The sequence below is a fragment of the Aedes albopictus genome, chromosome 2 (genome assembly GCF_035046485.1).
Source record: "Aedes albopictus strain Foshan chromosome 2, AalbF5, whole genome shotgun sequence".
NCBI classification, from domain to species: Eukaryota; Metazoa; Arthropoda; class Insecta; order Diptera; family Culicidae; genus Aedes; species Aedes albopictus.
Window position 1 is genome coordinate 437,150,769 of NC_085137.1, and position 21,783 is coordinate 437,172,551.

The following is a 21,783-nucleotide window of genomic DNA, read 5'->3' on the forward strand; positions in this document are numbered from 1 at the left end:
ATACCATTCGGCAAATGGTAAATGGCACTTTTACAATAAAAAATGGTGGTCGTTATGTATCTTAACCATAAAATTCTGAGAAAAAATTCATACATTTTTTCGCGAAAAACTATAGAATGTATTGTGTTTTTATGAGACATTTTAGGGCATTTTTCAAAAGGGAACAATTAGGGGGATTAGGGGCAAATGAGTACGTTAGACGTTTACAGCAAATCAACATCAACAACAAAATTGCTATTTTTAGTAAATTCTGATCAAAAATATAATACTTCATCCACAGACAAACAGACGTAACACTTCGAACATTTTTCGATTCAAATCATAGTCACGGAAACATATTCGCCCAATGCTAAAAGGACTAAGTTTGGCCGACCACCAACTAGGTGGCGGTAGTGAGCAAACGTCAAATTCGAACAAAAACTATGCGAGCGCCACGGTTGGGCAGTTGGCCAACTAACAAATTTTGAAAAAGACCGTTAAATCGGTGTACGATGAGAATTATCAGAGTGTTACGTCTGTTTGTCTGTGCTTCATCCATTGATAAATTTGCGTATACATGCATATAAGGTAATACGTCGCTCATTTTTATGGTTGACACTTCAAACGCTTGCAATACCTTATTTGCTGTTGCTTCGAAATTATAAGAATTCCACCATAGGAAAGATATATTTTAATTTCAATGATATTTTTGTTATTTTGAAGGGCTATAAATGATACCTTAGGAAATCAGAGCGATGACTTGTTTCTTCATACGTCTGCATTATTTTTTTAACCTCAAATTTCATGGTTTGGAAGAAAACAGGAGTGTCCATTTCGCCCCGGGTGTCCATTATGCCCCTAATCCTAATGTTTTTTTTTTTTTCATTTTTCTTACAGTACAAATGAGCGCTTGCACGCTGACGTCATCATTATCTCCTTCTCTTTCTTTCCTTCGGCGTCGGTCCATAAAGCCGTCCTTGCCCTCAAAAAAAATTTGAGGGCAATGTTTACAAATCGTATGGGAATTCGATGAGGTTATGTTTTTGATGCAAGCCTCTATACAATTGATTGAATGACGTCAAATGAATCGTTGTTACAATAAAAATACAATAATATTTGTTGTTATTTGTAAGCAGTTTTCGCTTTTGAAAATCCATAGAATTTATATTTCCCGCTAACGTTTATATCCAGCATTTACGAGCACTCACGACTGTCAGAATGACATGCATATTTTAGGATAAGAATCAAACACTATAAGGCAATCCATGACGACTTTTCACGATGGGGGTGACAGTCAAAAATGTAAACACAGTGTGAGTACTACTTAACAAAGTTTCGTCAAGTGTCGTCGGTGCTTAACAAATTCCTTTGTGTTCAACTGTCACCCCGATCATCGGATGTCAAAAATACATGGTAAACAAAAAAAAATCAGCTGATCCCATCTGTCTCATGGATTGCCTTATGATGCCAGTCTGGTAGGGAGATTAGGGGCATAATGGACACCCGGGGCTAAATGGACACCCCTGTTTTTGCCGAAACCGTTGACTTTTATGTAAAACTTTTAATGCATAAGTGTAAAGGAACAAGTCATGATTCTATTTTTCAAGAGCATATATTTTGCTCCAAAATAACCAAAATATCATTGAAAGTGAAATATGTTTTTCATATGGTGAAATTCTTATAATTTCGAAGCAGCATCAAATAAGGAATTATGAGTGTTGGAGTGTGTCCACCATAAAAACAAGTGAAATGTTTCCTCACCTACATGTATACGAAGATTTAGCAATGGATGAAGTATTTTATTTTTGATCAGAATTTACTTAAAATAACAATTCTAATGTTGTAGTCGATTCGGGGCGAAATGAACACTGGCATTTTACGAATGGATGTACGTGCATTGCATACTGTTAGGCGTTTTAGAAAGTTTTGAAAAAAACAATCCGAATATTTTAGCCAAAAGTTTATTTAATTAACTTTGATGTTATGTAAACTCATCTAAGATGGAGTATTATATCTGTGGTATTGATCTCCGTATGCAAATTACTTAACTGATCGATATAACCAAAGAATTAGCATAAAATATGCAGGGGTGTCCATTTCGCCCCGTACCTTTCCTGCCAGCCCTAAAAAACACAGGTTTACAATTCATTATTTCTTCTCAATAAAGACATTCTACCTTCTGTAAGTGATTGGAAGACGTAAGAAATAAGTTAAAGTTGTAAGTCAACTGATAATATGTTAAGTTTTACTCTGTTATACAGGCCTAACGTACTCATTTGCTTAGGGTGTCCATTATGCCCCTAATCCCCCTATGTATTGCTTGGCAGCTGTTGATAAGATCTATCATTAAACTTTTCAAACAACTGCCAAATACATATCACAAGTCGGACCTCAGGTCATGTGATCGATACCTGAGAATCCATACAATAAATCGTTCACAATTCATGTGGCCATTAGTACCTGTAAATGCTGAAGAAATATGTTACCGAGAAATAAGAATTCTATGGTTTTTCAAAGGCGAAATCTGTATACATAACAACAAATATTGTTGCATGTTTATTTTAACATCGGTTCAATTGACCCCATTAAACTAATTGTATTTGAATTGTTATCAATGGTAGTTTACTATTTACTAGATTCCTTTAATTTATTGGAAAGCAATAGAAAAATCATTGTTCATCTTTTAATTGTCGTAACGTCCTCACTTGAATGAAACCTTCTTTTCAGCTAGTTTTCTATAAGTACTTACTCAGTTATTAATTGAGAGCTTCCTCTGCCAACATGGTTTGACGTCTGTCAGTCGTTGCAGTTGGCGAATAACATTTGATAACCGAAACCTCTATTGTACTCAAATTTAAAACGAAAACTAAGACATATGTCAAGTGATTTTGTATTTGATTATATAGAGTAGAATAACTTGATTCAAGCAACAATAATATTTATTGTTATATATTTGTTATGAATTGTTCTTAAGTGTAATTGAGAAATGAACTCTTTTTAATAAAAAGTCCATGAGAACATTGCATGCACTTTTTCAACTGTATAAAAACAAGTTACATTAATTTTTACTGATAGTAACATTAAATTATTAAAGAACTATTGAAAAACAATTGAATCAATAAGTCACTAATAAAGCTAACGTTCACTTATTGTACGAACTATGGGCTTGATTTCTATTGTAAAAAGTAACAATATATCTCGAAAAAACTGGGAAGTTGAAAATCTCTTTAATAACGATAATAATAATAATGATAATAACAATATATCTACTGTGTGTTTTATTGTGAACAATAAAACCAGTCATATGTTCATAATATTTACCATGTAATGAATGGTAATTTTTTATCCGGGCTATGGAAGTCCCTATTAACATGGGACAACTATGCTGCACACAACAGAACAGACAAAATAGAAACGATTTTGACACTAATACAATAGAAATAGATGTAGCGCAAAAAATAACCTAAATGGCAAATAACGTAGACAGACAGTAAAAACCATGGTGTACAATATTTAGAAGTTGATACATTCCGGAAATCTGACAGTTGTTTTTTTTTTTTGGTGACGTAATTGAAATTGTTCAAAGGCGTGAACAAAATAATCTAGTACTCCACATCAATTTGGTCAACGTAAAAGGACGATAAGAACGACGTCACTAGTTTACATCCAAAATTGATGTTTACATACGTAACTAGCCTGTCTTGTGATATAGAATGCAGTGATAAGGACGATTAAAGTTCAAGAGCTTGATGGTTAATAATGTCGTTTTCGTATTTGATTCAGTTCCAACCTGGGTTGGAACTGGATCAGATCACAGTTGCAACATCAACCCGATTCAGGTTCGCTTGTGTTGAAATTTGTTTGTTTGTTTGTTTGTTTGTTTACACATTTTCCGCCGATCCAGTTCCAACCCAGGTTTAAAAACGAATTCGACATAAGTGTTATATTGAATTGTGGGCGAAAAACATAGGACAGTGGAGATTACCAAACCGTAAATTTAAATTCGGATGCAAATTCGGCGCGATTTTTATATGAAAATTAGCTGCACTGTGCACAGGGAATATTCTTTTACGAAAAATTCCTGGACTGACAGGGAATCGAATCTGTCACCCTCAGCATGGTTGTGTATAGGTACCTACTCTTACACTTTCTGCATCGGTTATAGGGGCCCTGATAATAGCATAACGCTCAAGGAAAAAAAAAGCAAAAGCTTTGCCGTTTTTCCAGTGGATATGTCGATTTGTTGTGGGATAATCTGAACACTTTTTAATTTGACCTCCGCTAATATGCACATTGTTCAAACTAAATGTAATTCAAACCTCTTGGAACGGGGTGAAACGAATGCTATTTAACCTAATGCCGTTTGGCCAAAAAAGGATTATGAGAAAAAGTGATCATGCCGCTGTTCACGCTGCATCAATATAACACGAAAGAAGGAAATATTTCTGATGATCACATATTGGCAACTAAAATGAACAAAAGTTCCTAATAAATAATCTAGAAAGAACAGCCTATGTTACCTATGTTATTAGCAGGGAAAATCTCCGCTAAAAATTTGAGCAACTTTTTCGAACCAATATAGCGGTTACCCGGAGATTGTTCGCACCTCTGAATTCTTTCGATCATAATTCGGCCAAGTTACATTCGGCTAAACGGCATTCAGCCATATGGTCGGACTTTTATTTTATACTAGTGAAAATTTCACCAGAGGCCTGGGCGATTATGAAACCCGTTGTCAAAATTATAAAAAAATAACACTCCAAACATTTATTGACCCACTCAATAATTGGACCCGACGCTCGTTTTATTTCCGTATCTATCCTAGAAAATGATCTTAGCATCCAAACCATCACAGTTCGGTTTTGACGGGCGCAGGTGGTGCTGCCACCGGCATTCCGTCATTAAAATCGATCTGATTCCAAAAGTTCTCGTCGCTAAGCTGTCGCGAAAGCTTCACCTCACTCTTGGGGTAGTTCACCTCCAGGAAGCGTACCATGTCCACCTTGTCCATTTGGGGTATCTCGATGTCACCGAACTTGGGCACCCCGGTCCGTGCAAAGTCCTCATACATCTCCACGAACCGCTTGGACATCAGGAGTTCTTCTTTGGTGAACGGTATGTCCTCCCGCCACTCGGTGTTGAACAACAGTAGGACATCTTCGCCGTGCGCCACGCCGTAGTTCTTCGTCGAATTGGACAGATACTCACCGATGGCGAACTTGGTCTTATAAGCATCGTAGTACAGGTAGACGGGAGCATGGGACTGCATCAGCTGTGCCGAACGAATCACACCAGCGAAGTACAGCCTGTTTGAGATTATCTACGATTGATATGGGAATGGTGAGGTAACAATACGGTTTCCTATCGTAGAACTGCTTGTCGAAAAACTCACCCGAATGAAATCGCGGAAACTGTTATCGCTGAGCATTTTTCTTCCCAGATACCGCTTCTTGATGGTCTGGCTTATCTCATCCCGTCGAGTTTCGTCTTTCTCCATGGAAGTGCGATAATCTAAAATGCTTGGCAATACCTGGTTCCAGTTCTTGTTGATGAAGTCCATGTATTCCTGTTTGCTGATAAATTCAGCACCCGGGTACAATCCCTCTGCTTCATTAACTGAGAGCAACAAAGGAACTTGATGGAATTTTCCAGCATTCATTAATTTGTAAGGATGTCTGTGCAAGAACGGCCTTGGGTTGTTTTTGGACTGTTTCTCAATGACGACTCCGAGGGGCGAAAACGGATTGTACAAGAAATCGAAGAAAGGTGCCACGGCTCGTACCACATCTCGAGCTGGTTTTTGTCTCAGGCACTTCAACATTGCTTTGCTGGAATCAGTCGGACAGTCTACAGTTGCCGCAATGGTTTTGGCTTTTTCCGCAGAGTTCTCAGCCATTACCCAAGGGTTCAACGCAGATCCACTGTGACCAATACCATTCTTGAAAAGGCCACGGGACATCGGCGATAGGTAGTGAAGTTGAACACTAGCCGACCCGGCTGAATATCCGGAAAGTGTGATGCTATCCGGATGTCCACCAAAGTTCATAATATTCTGTCGAACCCACCTCAGTGCAGTGGACTGATCCTTCAAGCCGAAATTTCCAGGAATTATATCATCTTCCATGCTAAGGAACCCTAGCGGTCCCAAACGGTAGTTGATTGTAACCAGCACCAAGGGACTCTTCATCATATTATCGGGCCCATAGAAACTCTTTCCACCGAACATGAACGCCCCACCATGGATAAAGAAGATGGTCGGCAAGGGATCCGCGTTGTCCAACGAAGTCGTATAGATGTTCAAAAAGAGACAATCCTCTTCCCCGGTTGTCCGATCTTCGCCTTCCTCAAAGTGACTCCACTGCATGCAATCCGGTCCCTGTTCCAACGCATCACGTGGCTCCTCCCACTGGTCTTCATTGAGTTCTGGGGCGGCCAACCTTAGCTCACCGAGTGGCGCCTTAGCATAACGTATGCCCTCAAACGCATAATATGCGCCGCGCTTAACTCCCCTTATTGGGCCATTCCCCGTTTGAACTACCACAAACCCATCCTCAGTATCGGCCGCTACCGCCACCACCGCAACGAATACGCAAAACGCGTGCACAAACGATCGTACCATCGTTCTCGACGGCCACTAACCAACAACTAACAACGCGATTCGTTCCAACCGCCAGCACGATTACGACTAATCTTATCAAGTGCTCGACAGCCGCCCTTCCAGCTTGCAAACCAGTATCACAGAGATTAATTGGTATAATTAGCCTCTTCGCTAGATTAGGGCGCTGTGATGTGCACCCGATGAAGGTAGAACTGCAATGAAGCAGGTCCATCTCAGATTTGCATTTCCGATTCGTAATGCATACCACCAGACCTTACTACCTGATAATGATCATTGTCAGTCAAACAAATTTCAATTTGTTCCTGATAAGATTGTAGGTCACATCTGCTCCGTATTGTGCGCCAGTACATAATGGCAAATTCAAAACAAACTTTTGCAAACTTTTTACAACTTTTGGTTCAGATTACGGCAGAAAATCAATCGTCTTCGTCATGAATCTTATATACATACAATTGATTCATTGATTCTTTGATTCTTTGATTCTTTGATTCTTTGATTCTTTGATTCTTTGATTCTTTGATTCATTGATTCTTTGATTCTTTGATTCTTTGATTCTTTGATTCTTTGATTCTTTGATTCTTTGATTCTTTGATTCTTTGATTCTTTGATTCTTTGATTCTTTGATTCTTTGATTCTTTGATTCTTTGATTCTTTGATTCTTTGATTCTTTGATTCTTTGATTCTTTGATTCTTTGATTCTTTGATTCTTTGATTCTTTGATTCTTTGATTCTTTGATTCTTTGATTCTTTGATTCTTTGATTCTTTGATTCTTTGATTCTTTGATTCTTTGATTCTTTGATTCTTTGATTCTTTGATTCTTTGATTCTTTGATTCTTTGATTCTTTGATTCTTTGATTCTTTGATTCTTTGATTCTTTGATTCTTTGATTCTTTGATTCTTTGATTCTTTGATTCTTTGATTCTTTGATTCTTTGATTCTTTGATTCTTTGATTCTTTGATTCTTTGATTCTTTGATTCTTTGATTCTTTGATTCTTTGATTCTTTGATTCTTTGATTCTTTGATTCTTTGATTCTTTGATTCTTTGATTCTTTGATTCTTTGATTCTTTGATTCTTTGATTCTTTGATTCTTTGATTCTTTGATTCTTTGATTCTTTGATTCTTTGATTCTTTGATTCTTTGATTCTTTGATTCTTTGATTCTTTGATTCTTTGATTCTTTGATTCTTTGATTCTTTGATTCTTTGATTCTTTGATTCTTTGATTCTTTGATTCTTTGATTCTTTGATTCTTTGATTCTTTGATTCTTTGATTCTTTGATTCTTTGATTCTTTGATTCTTTGATTCTTTGATTCTTTGATTCTTTGATTCTTTGATTCTTTGATTCTTTGATTCTTTGATTCTTTGATTCTTTGATTCTTTGATTCTTTGATTCTTTGATTCTTTGATTCTTTGATTCTTTGATTCTTTGATTCTTTGATTCTTTGATTCTTTGATTCTTTGATTCTTTGATTCTTTGATTCTTTGATTCTTTGATTCTTTGATTCTTTGATTCTTTGATTCTTTGATTCTTTGATTCTTTGATTCTTTGATTCTTTGATTCTTTGATTCTTTGATTCTTTGATTCTTTGATTCTTTGATTCTTTGATTCTTTGATTCTTTGATTCTTTGATTCTTTGATTCTTTGATTCTTTGATTCTTTGATTCTTTGATTCTTTGATTCTTTGATTCTTTGATTCTTTGATTCTTTGATTCTTTGATTCTTTGATTCTTTGATTCTTTGATTCTTTGATTCTTTGATTCTTTGATTCTTTGATTCTTTGATTCTTTGATTCTTTGATTCTTTGATTCTTTGATTCTTTGATTCTTTGATTCTTTGATTCTTTGATTCTTTGATTCTTTGATTCTTTGATTCTTTGATTCTTTGATTCTTTGATTCTTTGATTCTTTGATTCTTTGATTCTTTGATTCTTTGATTCTTTGATTCTTTGATTCTTTGATTCTTTGATTCTTTGATTCTTTGATTCTTTGATTCTTTGATTCTTTGATTCTTTGATTCTTTGATTCTTTGATTCTTTGATTCTTTGATTCTTTGATTCTTTGATTCTTTGATTCTTTGATTCTTTGATTCTTTGATTCTTTGATTCTTTGATTCTTTGATTCTTTGATTCTTTGATTCTTTGATTCTTTGATTCTTTGATTCTTTGATTCTTTGATTCTTTGATTCTTTGATTCTTTGATTCTTTGATTCTTTGATTCTTTGATTCTTTGATTCTTTGATTCTTTGATTCTTTGATTCTTTGATTCTTTGATTCTTTGATTCTTTGATTCTTTGATTCTTTGATTCTTTGATTCTTTGATTCTTTGATTCTTTGATTCTTTGATTCTTTGATTCTTTGATTCTTTGATTCTTTGATTCTTTGATTCTTTGATTCTTTGATTCTTTGATTCTTTGATTCTTTGATTCTTTGATTCTTTGATTCTTTGATTCTTTGATTCTTTGATTCTTTGATTCTTTGATTCTTTGATTCTTTGATTCTTTGATTCTTTGATTCTTTGATTCTTTGATTCTTTGATTCTTTGATTCTTTGATTCTTTGATTCTTTGATTCTTTGATTCTTTGATTCTTTGATTCTTTGATTCTTTGATTCTTTGATTCTTTGATTCTTTGATTCTTTGATTCTTTGATTCTTTGATTCTTTGATTCTTTGATTCTTTGATTCTTTGATTCTTTGATTCTTTGATTCTTTGATTCTTTGATTCTTTGATTCTTTGATTCTTTGATTCTTTGATTCTTTGATTCTTTGATTCTTTGATTCTTTGATTCTTTGATTCTTTGATTCTTTGATTCTTTGATTCTTTGATTCTTTGATTCTTTGATTCTTTGATTCTTTGATTCTTTGATTCTTTGATTCTTTGATTCTTTGATTCTTTGATTCTTTGATTCTTTGATTCTTTGATTCTTTGATTCTTTGATTCTTTGATTCTTTGATTCTTTGATTCTTTGATTCTTTGATTCTTTGATTCTTTGATTCTTTGATTCTTTGATTCTTTGATTCTTTGATTCTTTGATTCTTTGATTCTTTGATTCTTTGATTCTTTGATTCTTTGATTCTTTGATTCTTTGATTCTTTGATTCTTTGATTCTTTGATTCTTTGATTCTTTGATTCTTTGATTCTTTGATTCTTTGATTCTTTGATTCTTTGATTCTTTGATTCTTTGATTCTTTGATTCTTTGATTCTTTGATTCTTTGATTCTTTGATTCTTTGATTCTTTGATTCTTTGATTCTTTGATTCTTTGATTCTTTGATTCTTTGATTCTTTGATTCTTTGATTCTTTGATTCTTTGATTCTTTGATTCTTTGATTCTTTGATTCTTTGATTCTTTGATTCTTTGATTCTTTGATTCTTTGATTCTTTGATTCTTTGATTCTTTGATTCTTTGATTCTTTGATTCTTTGATTCTTTGATTCTTTGATTCTTTGATTCTTTGATTCTTTGATTCTTTGATTCTTTGATTCTTTGATTCTTTGATTCTTTGATTCTTTGATTCTTTGATTCTTTGATTCTTTGATTCTTTGATTCTTTGATTCTTTGATTCTTTGATTCTTTGATTCTTTGATTCTTTGATTCTTTGATTCTTTGATTCTTTGATTCTTTGATTCTTTGATTCTTTGATTCTTTGATTCTTTGATTCTTTGATTCTTTGATTCTTTGATTCTTTGATTCTTTGATTCTTTGATTCTTTGATTCTTTGATTCTTTGATTCTTTGATTCTTTGATTCTTTGATTCTTTGATTCTTTGATTCTTTGATTCTTTGATTCTTTGATTCTTTGATTCTTTGATTCTTTGATTCTTTGATTCTTTGATTCTTTGATTCTTTGATTCTTTGATTCTTTGATTCTTTGATTCTTTGATTCTTTGATTCTTTGATTCTTTGATTCTTTGATTCTTTGATTCTTTGATTCTTTGATTCTTTGATTCTTTGATTCTTTGATTCTTTGATTCTTTGATTCTTTGATTCTTTGATTCTTTGATTCTTTGATTCTTTGATTCTTTGATTCTTTGATTCTTTGATTCTTTGATTCTTTGATTCTTTGATTCTTTGATTCTTTGATTCTTTGATTCTTTGATTCTTTGATTCTTTGATTCTTTGATTCTTTGATTCTTTGATTCTTTGATTCTTTGATTCTTTGATTCTTTGATTCTTTGATTCTTTGATTCTTTGATTCTTTGATTCTTTGATTCTTTGATTCTTTGATTCTTTGATTCTTTGATTCTTTGATTCTTTGATTCTTTGATTCTTTGATTCTTTGATTCTTTGATTCTTTGATTCTTTGATTCTTTGATTCTTTGATTCTTTGATTCTTTGATTCTTTGATTCTTTGATTCTTTGATTCTTTGATTCTTTGATTCTTTGATTCTTTGATTCTTTGATTCTTTGATTCTTTGATTCTTTGATTCTTTGATTCTTTGATTCTTTGATTCTTTGATTCTTTGATTCTTTGATTCTTTGATTCTTTGATTCTTTGATTCTTTGATTCTTTGATTCTTTGATTCTTTGATTCTTTGATTCTTTGATTCTTTGATTCTTTGATTCTTTGATTCTTTGATTCTTTGATTCTTTGATTCTTTGATTCTTTGATTCTTTGATTCTTTGATTCTTTGATTCTTTGATTCTTTGATTCTTTGATTCTTTGATTCTTTGATTCTTTGATTCTTTGATTCTTTGATTCTTTGATTCTTTGATTCTTTGATTCTTTGATTCTTTGATTCTTTGATTCTTTGATTCTTTGATTCTTTGATTCTTTGATTCTTTGATTCTTTGATTCTTTGATTCTTTGATTCTTTGATTCTTTGATTCTTTGATTCTTTGATTCTTTGATTCTTTGATTCTTTGATTCTTTGATTCTTTGATTCTTTGATTCTTTGATTCTTTGATTCTTTGATTCTTTGATTCTTTGATTCTTTGATTCTTTGATTCTTTGATTCTTTGATTCTTTGATTCTTTGATTCTTTGATTCTTTGATTCTTTGATTCTTTGATTCTTTGATTCTTTGATTCTTTGATTCTTTGATTCTTTGATTCTTTGATTCTTTGATTCTTTGATTCTTTGATTCTTTGATTCTTTGATTCTTTGATTCTTTGATTCTTTGATTCTTTGATTCTTTGATTCTTTGATTCTTTGATTCTTTGATTCTTTGATTCTTTGATTCTTTGATTCTTTGATTCTTTGATTCTTTGATTCTTTGATTCTTTGATTCTTTGATTCTTTGATTCTTTGATTCTTTGATTCTTTGATTCTTTGATTCTTTGATTCTTTGATTCTTTGATTCTTTGATTCTTTGATTCTTTGATTCTTTGATTCTTTGATTCTTTGATTCTTTGATTCTTTGATTCTTTGATTCTTTGATTCTTTGATTCTTTGATTCTTTGATTCTTTGATTCTTTGATTCTTTGATTCTTTGATTCTTTGATTCTTTGATTCTTTGATTCTTTGATTCTTTGATTCTTTGATTCTTTGATTCTTTGATTCTTTGATTCTTTGATTCTTTGATTCTTTGATTCTTTGATTCTTTGATTCTTTGATTCTTTGATTCTTTGATTCTTTGATTCTTTGATTCTTTGATTCTTTGATTCTTTGATTCTTTGATTCTTTGATTCTTTGATTCTTTGATTCTTTGATTCTTTGATTCTTTGATTCTTTGATTCTTTGATTCTTTGATTCTTTGATTCTTTGATTCTTTGATTCTTTGATTCTTTGATTCTTTGATTCTTTGATTCTTTGATTCTTTGATTCTTTGATTCTTTGATTCTTTGATTCTTTGATTCTTTGATTCTTTGATTCTTTGATTCTTTGATTCTTTGATTCTTTGATTCTTTGATTCTTTGATTCTTTGATTCTTTGATTCTTTGATTCTTTGATTCTTTGATTCTTTGATTCTTTGATTCTTTGATTCTTTGATTCTTTGATTCTTTGATTCTTTGATTCTTTGATTCTTTGATTCTTTGATTCTTTGATTCTTTGATTCTTTGATTCTTTGATTCTTTGATTCTTTGATTCTTTGATTCTTTGATTCTTTGATTCTTTGATTCTTTGATTCTTTGATTCTTTGATTCTTTGATTCTTTGATTCTTTGATTCTTTGATTCTTTGATTCTTTGATTCTTTGATTCTTTGATTCTTTGATTCTTTGATTCTTTGATTCTTTGATTCTTTGATTCTTTGATTCTTTGATTCTTTGATTCTTTGATTCTTTGATTCTTTGATTCTTTGATTCTTTGATTCTTTGATTCTTTGATTCTTTGATTCTTTGATTCTTTGATTCTTTGATTCTTTGATTCTTTGATTCTTTGATTCTTTGATTCTTTGATTCTTTGATTCTTTGATTCTTTGATTCTTTGATTCTTTGATTCTTTGATTCTTTGATTCTTTGATTCTTTGATTCTTTGATTCTTTGATTCTTTGATTCTTTGATTCTTTGATTCTTTGATTCTTTGATTCTTTGATTCTTTGATTCTTTGATTCTTTGATTCTTTGATTCTTTGATTCTTTGATTCTTTGATTCTTTGATTCTTTGATTCTTTGATTCTTTGATTCTTTGATTCTTTGATTCTTTGATTCTTTGATTCTTTGATTCTTTGATTCTTTGATTCTTTGATTCTTTGATTCTTTGATTCTTTGATTCTTTGATTCTTTGATTCTTTGATTCTTTGATTCTTTGATTCTTTGATTCTTTGATTCTTTGATTCTTTGATTCTTTGATTCTTTGATTCTTTGATTCTTTGATTCTTTGATTCTTTGATTCTTTGATTCTTTGATTCTTTGATTCTTTGATTCTTTGATTCTTTGATTCTTTGATTCTTTGATTCTTTGATTCTTTGATTCTTTGATTCTTTGATTCTTTGATTCTTTGATTCTTTGATTCTTTGATTCTTTGATTCTTTGATTCTTTGATTCTTTGATTCTTTGATTCTTTAATTCTTTGATTCTTTGATTCTTTGATTCTTTGATTCTTTGATTCTTTGATTCTTTGATTCTTTGATTCTTTGATTCTTTGATTCTTTGATTCTTTGATTCTTTGATTCTTTGATTCTTTGATTCTTTGATTCTTTGATTCTTTGATTCTTTGATTCTTTGATTCTTTGATTCTTTGATTCTTTGATTCTTTGATTCTTTGATTCTTTGATTCTTTGATTCTTTGATTCTTTGATTCTTTGATTCTTTGATTCTTTGATTCTTTGATTCTTTGATTCTTTGCTTCTTTGATTCTTTGATTCTTTGATTCTTTGATTCTTTGATTCTTTGATTCTTTGATTCTTTGATTCTTTGATTCTTTGATTCTTTGATTCTTTGATTCTTTGATTCTTTGATTCTTTGATTCTTTGATTCTTTGATTCTTTGATTCTTTGATTCTTTGATTCTTTGATTCTTTGATTCTTTGATTCTTTGATTCTTTGATTCATTCATTCATTCATTCATTCATTCATACGTTCTTGTCAAAATTGGGTTGAAAAACCTTCTGTTTGGGTTAAATTTACTTACTATTGAGTTATTGCGTCAAAAGAAATTTGGGTAGATTGGCAGCTCGGCGTATATTTATTTGAGTGCATTCCTTTTTCCGTGTGAGCAGGCTAGCAGAATATTTGAAAAGGTTTTATTCTTGGTTTTAATCAGTTGTTCAGCATCAGTGTGCATTTTTTTATAGTGCCCCTACTTCGACTTTCGACTTGAGAACTGGAGCGCCACTGCCATTCGTACTGTCACGCACTTTGCCGACGACGTTTCGCCACGTAATTTTTGTGTGTTTTCTTTCAACAAAACTCTGCAACCGGCTTGGTCCCTAAAAATTCAGCCGAAACCATTCGAATAATCCGCATTTAATCCTGCCAAAAGCCAAAAAGGTAAGTCGCAACAGGGACTGCTTGATCTGCTATCAGATTGATTCTATTTGTAGTTGAAATTCCCCGAAAAACGAGCTTTGTTTTCTAACTTTACTTCCTCCCAACAGCGGCACCACCCAAAAATCATGGAGTCGATGGTTCGCTACATCTCGCCGGTAAATCCGGCCGTGTTTCCCCATCTTGCCAGCGTGCTGCTGCTCATCGGGACCTTTTTTACTGCGTGGTTCTTCGTGTTTGAGGTATCCCGGCCGAAACTGCCCAGCAGCGGAAAGGAAGGGGTTATTTTCAAGGAACTGCTCATTTCTTTGTTTGCGTCGATCTTCCTCGGATTCGGAGTGCTATTCCTGCTGCTCTCCGTGGGGATCTACGTGTGAGCGTGCTGCGTATTGCCGGTGAGAGAAGAACCTCGTCCACAATCAACCTCCCAAAATCTATTCCGTAAGTTACATGATCTATCTATGTAGGAGAAGATACATTAAGCTGCAACCGTGAGGGGCGTTCCGTTTTTTTCGCCCATCCGATCGATACAGAGAACTGAATCTTGAACGCGCGATGTAATGTGTGAGCGTGGTCGGTAATCAGCTTGATCCGTAAATATGCATTTTCTCCCTGTTTCGGTGTCGATTTGGACAAGAAAGATTTACAGGGAGACTATTGATAAGATTTTTCCTTCTGAATAATAATTCCCAATTAGGCTTAATCGGACTTGATTGTGTCCAACTGTGAAACTAAATTTGCCAATGGTTGGATTGTTGTAGAGAATTTGAGAAATCCTTGTAGGCATGGTGTCGAGCAGCGATAAGGAAAATGAGTATTTGTTGATGACCCCTAATGGAGTTTTGTCACCAATTTTGTGGAATCTCGTAACAGATACGCATATTGTTAGTGGGTGTGTGCATCAACACCACCTTTTCGACCTGATGCAAAGCGTTCTCCAGATAATAAAAGTTAGTGTCGAGAATATGGCCTCGGTAAATCCGAGTAAAAGTTTTTTTTGTGTGTCTGTATTTGAGAGGCTTTCAGCCTGGTCGAGTAAACGAGTAAAAGTTGAAAAACATTCCCAAAACTGCAATTTTCATTCAGCACACGCAACACTTGGCAGTTTGATAGAGGATTCTCCTCATTGGTTCCAGGTAAAATTCCCATCTTCTTTCGTAGTATGTATCTCGAATCGTATTCAAAGGTTTCATTAGTTCATCTGCTAGCATAGTTTCAGTCGAACAGTAGGTTACGTTGATTTCGGTGCTGAACATCTTTGACAAAGTGAAACTTGGTGTCTATGGCCAGTAGTTACTTACCTTACCGATCAGGCTAAGGCCCGGGCTGGCCTCTGCTGTACATAGTAGCCGTCTCCATTCCACTCGGTCCATGGCTGTTTGTCTCCAGTTCCGCACTCTGTGTAGGGTCCGCAGATCGTCCTCCACTTGGTCGACCCACTTCCGCTCCACGTCTTCTTGTACCGGTCGGATGACTCTCGAGAACCATTTTAGTCGGGTTGCTATCCGACATCCTGATGACGTGACCCGCCCACGTAGCCTCCCGATTTTCACGGTGTGGACGATGGTTGGTTCTCTCAGCAGCTGATGCAGCTCGTGGTTCATTCGCCCTCTCCAAGTCCCGTCTTCCATCTGCACTCCGCCGTAGCTGGTACGCAACACCTTCCGTTCGAAAATTCCAAGGGCGTGTTGGTCCTCTGCACGTAGGGTCCATGTTTCGTGCCCATAGAGGACGACCGGTCTAATCAACGATTTGTAGATGGTGTTACGGCGAACTTTATTCGATCGTAGAGTTCTGCGGAGTCCAAAGTAAGCACGATTTCCTGCCTCTGAATTTCTCTGCTGGTGTTGTTGTCGGCGGTCACCAGTGAGCCCAAGTTCACGCATTCTTCAACCGCCTCGATTTCATCACCGTCGATATAAATTCGGGGTGGCGGGCGCGGTGATTCCTCCCTGGAACCCTTTGTCACTATGTACTTTGTCTTTGACACATTATAATGACTAATCCGATGCGCCTGGCTTCACTCTTTAGTCGGATGTACGTTTCCGCTATCGTCTCAAATTTACGAGCAATAATATCAATATCATCGGCGAAACCAAGCAGCTGAACGGACTTCGTGAAAATCTTCCCACTCGTGTTTATCCCCGCTCTTCTTATTACACCCTCCAAAGCAATGTTGAACAGCAAGCACGAAAGACCATCACCTTGCCGTAACCCTCTGCGAGATTCGAAGGGACTCGAGAGTGTCCCTGATACTCGAGCTACGCACATCACTCGATCCATCGTCGCCTTGATCAACCGTGTCAGTTTATCCGAGAATCCGTATTCGTGCATAATCTGCCATAGGGTAGAAGCTTCAGTTTTGGCCAGTCCGGAGTTTTGGCCATAGTGCGGTATTGAGCCTGTTGCGATCTAAATCGGCGTAAATTTATTTTTTACTAGTAGATCCTAATATAATATGATGATTACAGCTGTGAAAACCACACATTTTGATTAAAAACTGGAAGAAAAAAATATATTTCCTTAAAAAATCTGCTCCCATATATCTATTTTGGCCAGAGTGCTTCTAATTTGGCCACTCCCATAAGAAATACACGTGATTGGCCAAAATAGAAACCAAACATAAGAATATGGCCAAAACTGCGGCAGAGCTTCTATTTTGGCCAGTGCCTCTTTTAATACAAAAATCAAGTATTGGCTTGATTTCTGCATTTTTCCTTCAAAATATAGATTGAAACCTTCCTTTTGACGCATTGGTTGTTTTCATAGGATTATTGGTTATTTTTATAAAAATGATTTCCCTTAGACTGGCCAAAACCGGTGCCCGCACCCTAGCTGTTCTCGATTGATTGTATCATACGCCGATTTGAAATCGATGAACAAGTGATGTGTGGGCACGTTGTATTCGCTGGCGAACATCTGGTCCGTTGTAACGCGTTCACCCATGAATCCAGCCTGATATTGCCCCACGAACTCTCTTGCAATCGGTGATAGACGGCGGCATAAAATTTGAAAGAGTATCTTGTAGGCAGCGCTCAGTAGTGTGATCGCGCGATAGTTCCCGCAATCCAACTTGTCGCCCTTTTTGTAGATGGGACACACGATACCTTCCATCCATTCCTCCGGTAATACTTCCTCCTCCCAAATCTTGGTAATGACCCAGTGTAGTGCTCTCACCAGTGCTTCTCCACCGTATTTTAGAAGCTCGCTTGGTAGTTGATCTGCTCCCGCGGCTTTGTTGTTTTTCAACCGGCCAACCTCCTCCTCAATCTCGTGGAGCTCAGGGGTCGGATGTCTTTCGTCCTGTGCACATACTCCTAGATCTGTTACCACGCCACCTTCGGTACTTGCAACGTCGCCATTGAGGTGCTCATCGTAATGCTGCCGCCACCTCTCGACCACCTCACGCTCGCTCGTGAGAATATTCCCGTGATTATCTCGGCACATGTCGGCTTGTGGCACAAAGCCTCTGCGCAAGCGGTTCAGCTTCTCGTAGAACTTTCGTGTGTCCTTAGCGCGGTAAAGCTCTTCCATCGCTTCGCGATCTCGTTCTTCCTGCTGGCGCTTCTTCATCCGGAAGACTGAATTCTGCCTGTTCCGCGCCTGGGGGCCAGGCACAAATTACGTCACGCCTTTAGGGGGAGGGGGGGTTTTGCATAACGTGATGACTCATACAAAAATTGGAGACGTCCCATACAAAAAGTGTGACATAGGGGGGAGGGGAGATTGAAAAAGGTCGATTTTTGCGTGACATAATTTGTGTATCACTCCCTGTCTGTAACGTGCCTCTTTCGCTCTCGTACGGTGTTGCTGCATTCTCTTCTTCTTCTTCTTATTTCTGGCGAGCCGACACCGTTCGGCATCAGCTCTAGTTTAACGTCCGCCTATTTCTGGTACTAAGCCTAAACACGGACGGTCAGGGAGACATCCACACACACCTGACACCCTACATATCGAACCCATCAACACATGGGCCGGGACCTGCGGCTTTACTTCCTATCCGAGGGAAGGCGTGATCAGATATTTTTGTCTCAGAAATACCGACGGCGTCGACTAGGATTGAACCTAGACCGACTGGGGTGAGAGGCAACCACGCTTACCACTACACCACCGACGCCGCTTGCTGCATTCTCGCCCATGCTGCATTCTTCTCGTTTTTCAACTGTTCACATTCGCCGTCGTACCAGTCGTTTCTGTGACTCGGAGTCGCGAAGCCTAGTGCTGTAGCCGAGGTACTACCTATGGCGGATCGGATGTCCCTCCAGCCATCTTCAAGTGTAGCTGCGCCAAGCTGTTCTTCCGTTGGTAGGGCCACTGCTAACTGCTGCGCGTAGTCTTGAGCCACTTCTACGTTACGCAGCTGCTCGATGTTGAGCCGCGGCGTTCGACTTCGACACGTGGTGATAACTGTCGAATGTTTTGAGCGCATGCATACAGCGACTAAGTAGTGATCCGAATTTATATTCGCACTGCGGTATGTGCGGACATTGGTTATATCCGAGAAGAATTTACCGTCGATTAGAACGTGGTCGATTTGGTTTTCTGTTTGGTGGTCGGGTGATCTCCAGGTGGCTTTGTGGATATCTTTGCGGGGGAAGAAGGTGCTTCGGACTACCATACCACGGGAGGCTGCAAAGTTTACGCATCGCTGGCCGTTATCATTCGATACGGCGTGCAGGCTGTTTCGCCCGATTACCGGTCTGCACATTTCCTTCCTTCCTATCTGCGCGTTCATGTCGCCGATAACGATTTTCACGTCACGCGGCGAGCAACCATTGTATGTTTGCTCTAACTGCGCCTAGAACGCTTCTTTCCATGGGCGAAACTACCGGGGTTGCCAGGCACCCCCTAGAATTGGAATGGATTGCTGTGAAATATGGGACTTTAAGTAATGAACAGATGAACCGATGATTTTTTGTTTGAAGTGCACCCCCTGACAAAAATCCGTAGTTTCGCCCATGCTTCTTTCTCGTCTTCAGGTCTCCCTTCATGTGGGCAGTGGACGTTGATGATTCTGTAGTTGAAGAAACTCTCAACATGCACATCCTTGCGTTGCCATCCGATCACACGTTGTCGCATTTTGCCCAACACTATAAATCCTGTTCCCAGTTTATTGGTGGTGCCACAGCTTTGGTAGAAGGTAGCCGCTCGATGCCCGCTTTTCCACACTTTCTGTCCAGTCCAACAAAGTTCCTGCAACGCCACGATGTCGAAGCTGTGGGGATGTAGTTCGTCGTAAATTATCCTGTCACATCCTGCGAAACCTAGTGACTTGCATTTCCGTGTTCCAAGTTTCCAATCGTAGTCCTTATTTCGTCGCGTGGGTCTTTGCCGATTGTATCCAGTCATATTTTCTCCTATGTTATTCGCAATGGGGATTTTTACGGGTGGCTTATTGGGTCTACGCTAACACTCCTGTCTCGCCGGAGGGCCATCGTGACAGTTCTGTTTAACGTCCCAACCATCACTGGGACGACCACGCTGATGGGGCTACCACCTTGGACCTAGCTGGGCGTGGTGCAGCGTTTCTTATTCAGCCGCTGAATGCCAGAACAGACGCTGTTTGAGCCGCACCTCCTTGGTGAACAGACGCTCGGATCGTACCTCCTCAATCTAACTGAATTCAGAAGGACAACAGTGCCCAGGCTGCACTACCAGCTAAGCACACAACTCTTAGCTGGCGGTCTTTGTCATCGTTTGACCCGTGCAAGCATGAGGTAGGAACTTGTGAGGACCAGAGCTATATTGGACGCTCTCCTTATCGACTCACCGTTTCGCAGCCCTTGACCCAGTAGTCGTCGTGCCGATTTCCTTTATCTATTTCTGCAACCAGCGCCTCTCATTACTCTCTCTACTCTTTACTATTTATGACACGTATTCAACCTAAGTGGAACAAAGACTAATAAAGAGCATTATTGCTTCCATGTAGCACAGGAAATCGCTCCACCTATTAGTGAAACATGAATCCTGAGTTCGATTTGCGATCTCGATAGTCTCCAGCCCAGCCAGCAACAAGTCAAGTTCTAGTGTTTTAAATCTGCAGTCGACTTCAAGTGCCGGAGCGTTCCTTTAGGGGCTGTCCATTAATTACGTAAGGGAAATTTTACGATTTTTCGACACCCCCACCCCCCCTTGTAAGATTTTTTGTATGAGAACCCAAATATTTTTGTATGGCGCGTAAGATTTCTCAAACCCCCCCCTCCCCCCATAAACCCTTACGTAATTAATGGACGGCCCCTTAGTCTCTAGTTGACTAGTCGTTTTCTTTATAATTGCAAAACACAGTGTTATCATTACGCCTTCAAGTTATGCAACCAACGAACTGTGCCGTATCATCTTCAGAGTATTCAACACACAATCTATTAGGTACCTTGTCCACGCCCCAAACGTGAACGCTAACCAACAAATTTCTCAAAAATACTCTGTCATCCGCAGATGACTCAATGGCCCCTTCCCCTATTATAGGGGATAATAGGGATAAAATAGAATAGTGTAAATCGCATTGCATCACATTAACCTGCAATCCGACGTAGCAGGTGTCAATCTCGCCTAAAATTAGATAATCACACACTGAAAACGGCTATTAGTCCCAAGCAGCTATCTCATTGGTTTCTTGTGTGAGTTTAGCTGATCTTGTGACACTGAAGTAGCATATACGGGCAAGCAATCAAGCTCAAGCTCTAGAAAGACAGTCATCTTTGGGTGTAACAGAATGAACGCTATCCGAATTGTTCTCCTAATGAGTTATAATGCGTATAATTGTATCTCAACAAACCGATTATATTTGATAATGCCGATCCTAAGAACAACACTTTTAAAGCACATGACATTCGCAGTGAATAAAAACATAAAGTATAATAGCAATGGAACTGTAATAGTAATAATTCTCGTAGAAGTGACACCGTCCACGTTCCGCCGGTGATGCAGTTCTGTAAACAGCTTCGTTTCGCCATCAGAACCATATATACAACCCAGTCAAATCCTCCGTCGAAGGTGGTCCTTCGTCCCTTCAAGCATTGAATCCCGCCTTCTGTCGGCATTTCTGCATCAGCGCGCGGAGCATAAACTGTTTCCGCGACAGCTGTCGAACGTTCTTGAGAAATACTTCCAGATCGATTACGCCACTGCGCAGGGCTTCACCCATGAAGTAGACGGCGTCCTCGATGGCTGCCTCTTCGGCGTACGCGTTCAGCAACCTGATGGAAGTTTAAAGATAGGTCAGTCAGAAGAAACGATAATCCTCAACCGCCACTTACTGTTTGTATAGTGGAGCAGTGGTGGTCACCGCTTCGTCCACGTCGATACCGTCGACCTTTTCCAG

The 21,783-nt window shown here is 37.3% G+C and overlaps 3 protein-coding genes across 3 annotated transcripts in view; 1 reads left to right on the forward strand and 2 right to left on the reverse strand.

Annotated features, from left to right (window-relative positions):
- LOC109402582 (transmembrane protein 258) overlaps positions 1-15,198 on the forward strand; it is a 60,162-nt gene extending 44,964 nt beyond the window's left edge. Inside the window, exons 2-3 of the mRNA XM_062853687.1 lie at positions 14,247-14,465; positions 14,573-15,198. Coding sequence (XP_062709671.1) covers positions 14,591-14,839 — 249 coding nt within the window. The 5' untranslated portion in view covers positions 14,247-14,465; positions 14,573-14,590 and the 3' untranslated portion in view covers positions 14,840-15,198. The remainder of the gene's footprint in view (positions 1-14,246; positions 14,466-14,572) is intronic.
- LOC109406417 (venom carboxylesterase-6) lies at positions 4,746-6,804 on the reverse strand. The gene is made up of 2 exons (XM_019679510.3): positions 5,372-6,804; positions 4,746-5,299 (listed from the first exon to the last, which is right to left on the reverse strand). Exons 1-2 carry the CDS (start codon positions 6,596-6,598, stop codon positions 4,829-4,831), a joined length of 1,698 nt encoding a protein of 565 aa, XP_019535055.3. The 5' UTR covers positions 6,599-6,804; the 3' UTR covers positions 4,746-4,828.
- A 5,992-nt stretch (positions 15,199-21,190) lies between the features above and the next one.
- LOC134288540 (tumor susceptibility gene 101 protein-like) lies at positions 21,191-21,783 on the reverse strand (the record flags this gene model as incomplete). Its single annotated transcript, XM_062853688.1, is given in 2 exon segments — positions 21,191-21,658; positions 21,719-21,783. Coding segments are annotated over 2 exon segments (252 nt in total), but the record flags the coding sequence as incomplete, so codon positions are not given.

Bases quoted from the DNA above. Each gene is read 5' to 3' on its own strand.
- LOC109406417 (XM_019679510.3), bottom strand. From the start codon at position 6,598: ATGGTACGATCGTTTGTGCACGCGTTTTGCGTATTCGTTGCGGTGGTG. The intron at 5,300-5,371 runs GTGAGTTTTTCG...TATCAATCGTAG, and splicing joins GTTTCCGCGATTTCATTCGG to ATAATCTCAAACAGGCTGTA.